The sequence below is a fragment of the Mytilus trossulus genome, chromosome 2, assembly GCF_036588685.1.
Source record: "Mytilus trossulus isolate FHL-02 chromosome 2, PNRI_Mtr1.1.1.hap1, whole genome shotgun sequence".
NCBI lineage: Eukaryota > Metazoa > Mollusca > Bivalvia > Mytilida > Mytilidae > Mytilus > Mytilus trossulus.
This window is the reverse complement of record NC_086374.1, coordinates 62,519,224-62,520,582: the sequence shown is the minus strand read 5'-3', so window position 1 is coordinate 62,520,582 and position 1,359 is coordinate 62,519,224. Positions and strand designations below refer to the sequence as shown.

Here is a 1,359-nt window from a genome sequence, read left to right as displayed (position 1 = left end):
TTATTTATTTTAAAAGAATCATCAATGATAAAATTATCTTAAATTTTGTAAAGGAAAAGGTTATGGAGGATATGGTGGCATGGGAGGTGGTGGATACGGCGGAATGGGTGGCATGGGATACGGCAGAATGATGTATGGAGGTATTAGATATGGATACGGCGGTATGGGATACGGAGGAATGGGAGGATACGGTGGAATGGGTGGATACGGAGGAATGGGAGGATACGGAGGAATGATGGGCGGATATGGAGGAATGGGTGGATACGGTGGAATGATGGGAGGATACGGAGGAATGATGGGTGGATACGGCGGTATGGGAGGTATGGGTGGATACGGCGGTATGGGAGGAATGGGTGGATATGGCGGTATGGGTGGATACGGTGGAATGGGAGGTTACGGAGGAATGGGTGGATATGGTGGAATGATGGGCGGATACGGAGGAATGGGTGGATACGGTAGAATGTCCCTTATTGGTGGCAAATATGGAGGATATTGGCCAGGTGGGAATAATTATTGGTGGACAAATAGAAAAATTGGAGGAGGCATTTGGCCACGCACTAAGAAAGGTAAAGCAAGGTGTTATTTTCTCTTGATGTAGGCTAATTGTAACTATCATGGCTCATATAGTGCAGCAATATTACTTACCTTATTTACCGTTTTTCAAATCATATTTATATACTAGTAATTATATTTAACAAGGCTTGAAGGAAAATTAAGTAAACAAAAAAAAAAACACGCAAGAATAATGATAAAGCTATCTTTTGTTAGGTTTTAATAGATTGTTTGTGAGGCGTCTTTAAAAAAAACAGCTCTTTTCAGACAAAAAAAAATCTTACGACAAATTTGATTGTTATTTATACTGAATTTTTCTTTCTCCAAGCATTTTCGTCGAAATAAATGTCAAATAAATGAAATGAGCCGTTGTGTCGTACCATAATAATTTTTTGATTTCGTTATTTGTCGTCGTTATTACAGTTTTTCATTGCATGTTCACCCCTGAATTTCATTAACAAGCAATATTGCTATTTTACAGTGAGTGTTTACTAGACCAGTACATCTGGAATGACACAGACGATATGGAATTCCCTTTTATATATACATCTTATATACTAGTAGATATTAGTAAACTTTGCAGCACACCTAAAAGATTTTGTTATTTCTTACCGTGTCTTCCTAGTATTTAGTGACAACGTTGTTAAATGGTAGACAAGTCGTAAAGTTAGACATGGTCAAATAGTAAACTCTGATATTGGTATTTACTGTATGCAATATTTTGTTCCCAGACGTCAAACACTCGTTAATCAATCAATCAATCGTTTAAAATATGGTAGAACAATTATCTGTTTGATTATAATTGAA

General features: G+C 37.2%; 1 protein-coding gene across 1 annotated transcript; it reads left to right on the top strand.

The window, feature by feature from the left end:
• The first annotated feature begins 262 nt into the window (after nucleotides 1–262).
• On the top strand, nucleotides 263–1,137 carry LOC134705305 (uncharacterized). Its single transcript, XM_063564050.1, has 2 exons — nucleotides 263–566; nucleotides 1,034–1,137. The coding sequence occupies exons 1-2, from the start codon at nucleotides 272–274 to the stop codon at nucleotides 1,045–1,047; spliced, it is 309 nt and encodes a 102-aa protein (XP_063420120.1). The 5' UTR covers nucleotides 263–271; the 3' UTR covers nucleotides 1,048–1,137.
• The last annotated feature ends 222 nt before the right edge of the window (nucleotides 1,138–1,359 follow it).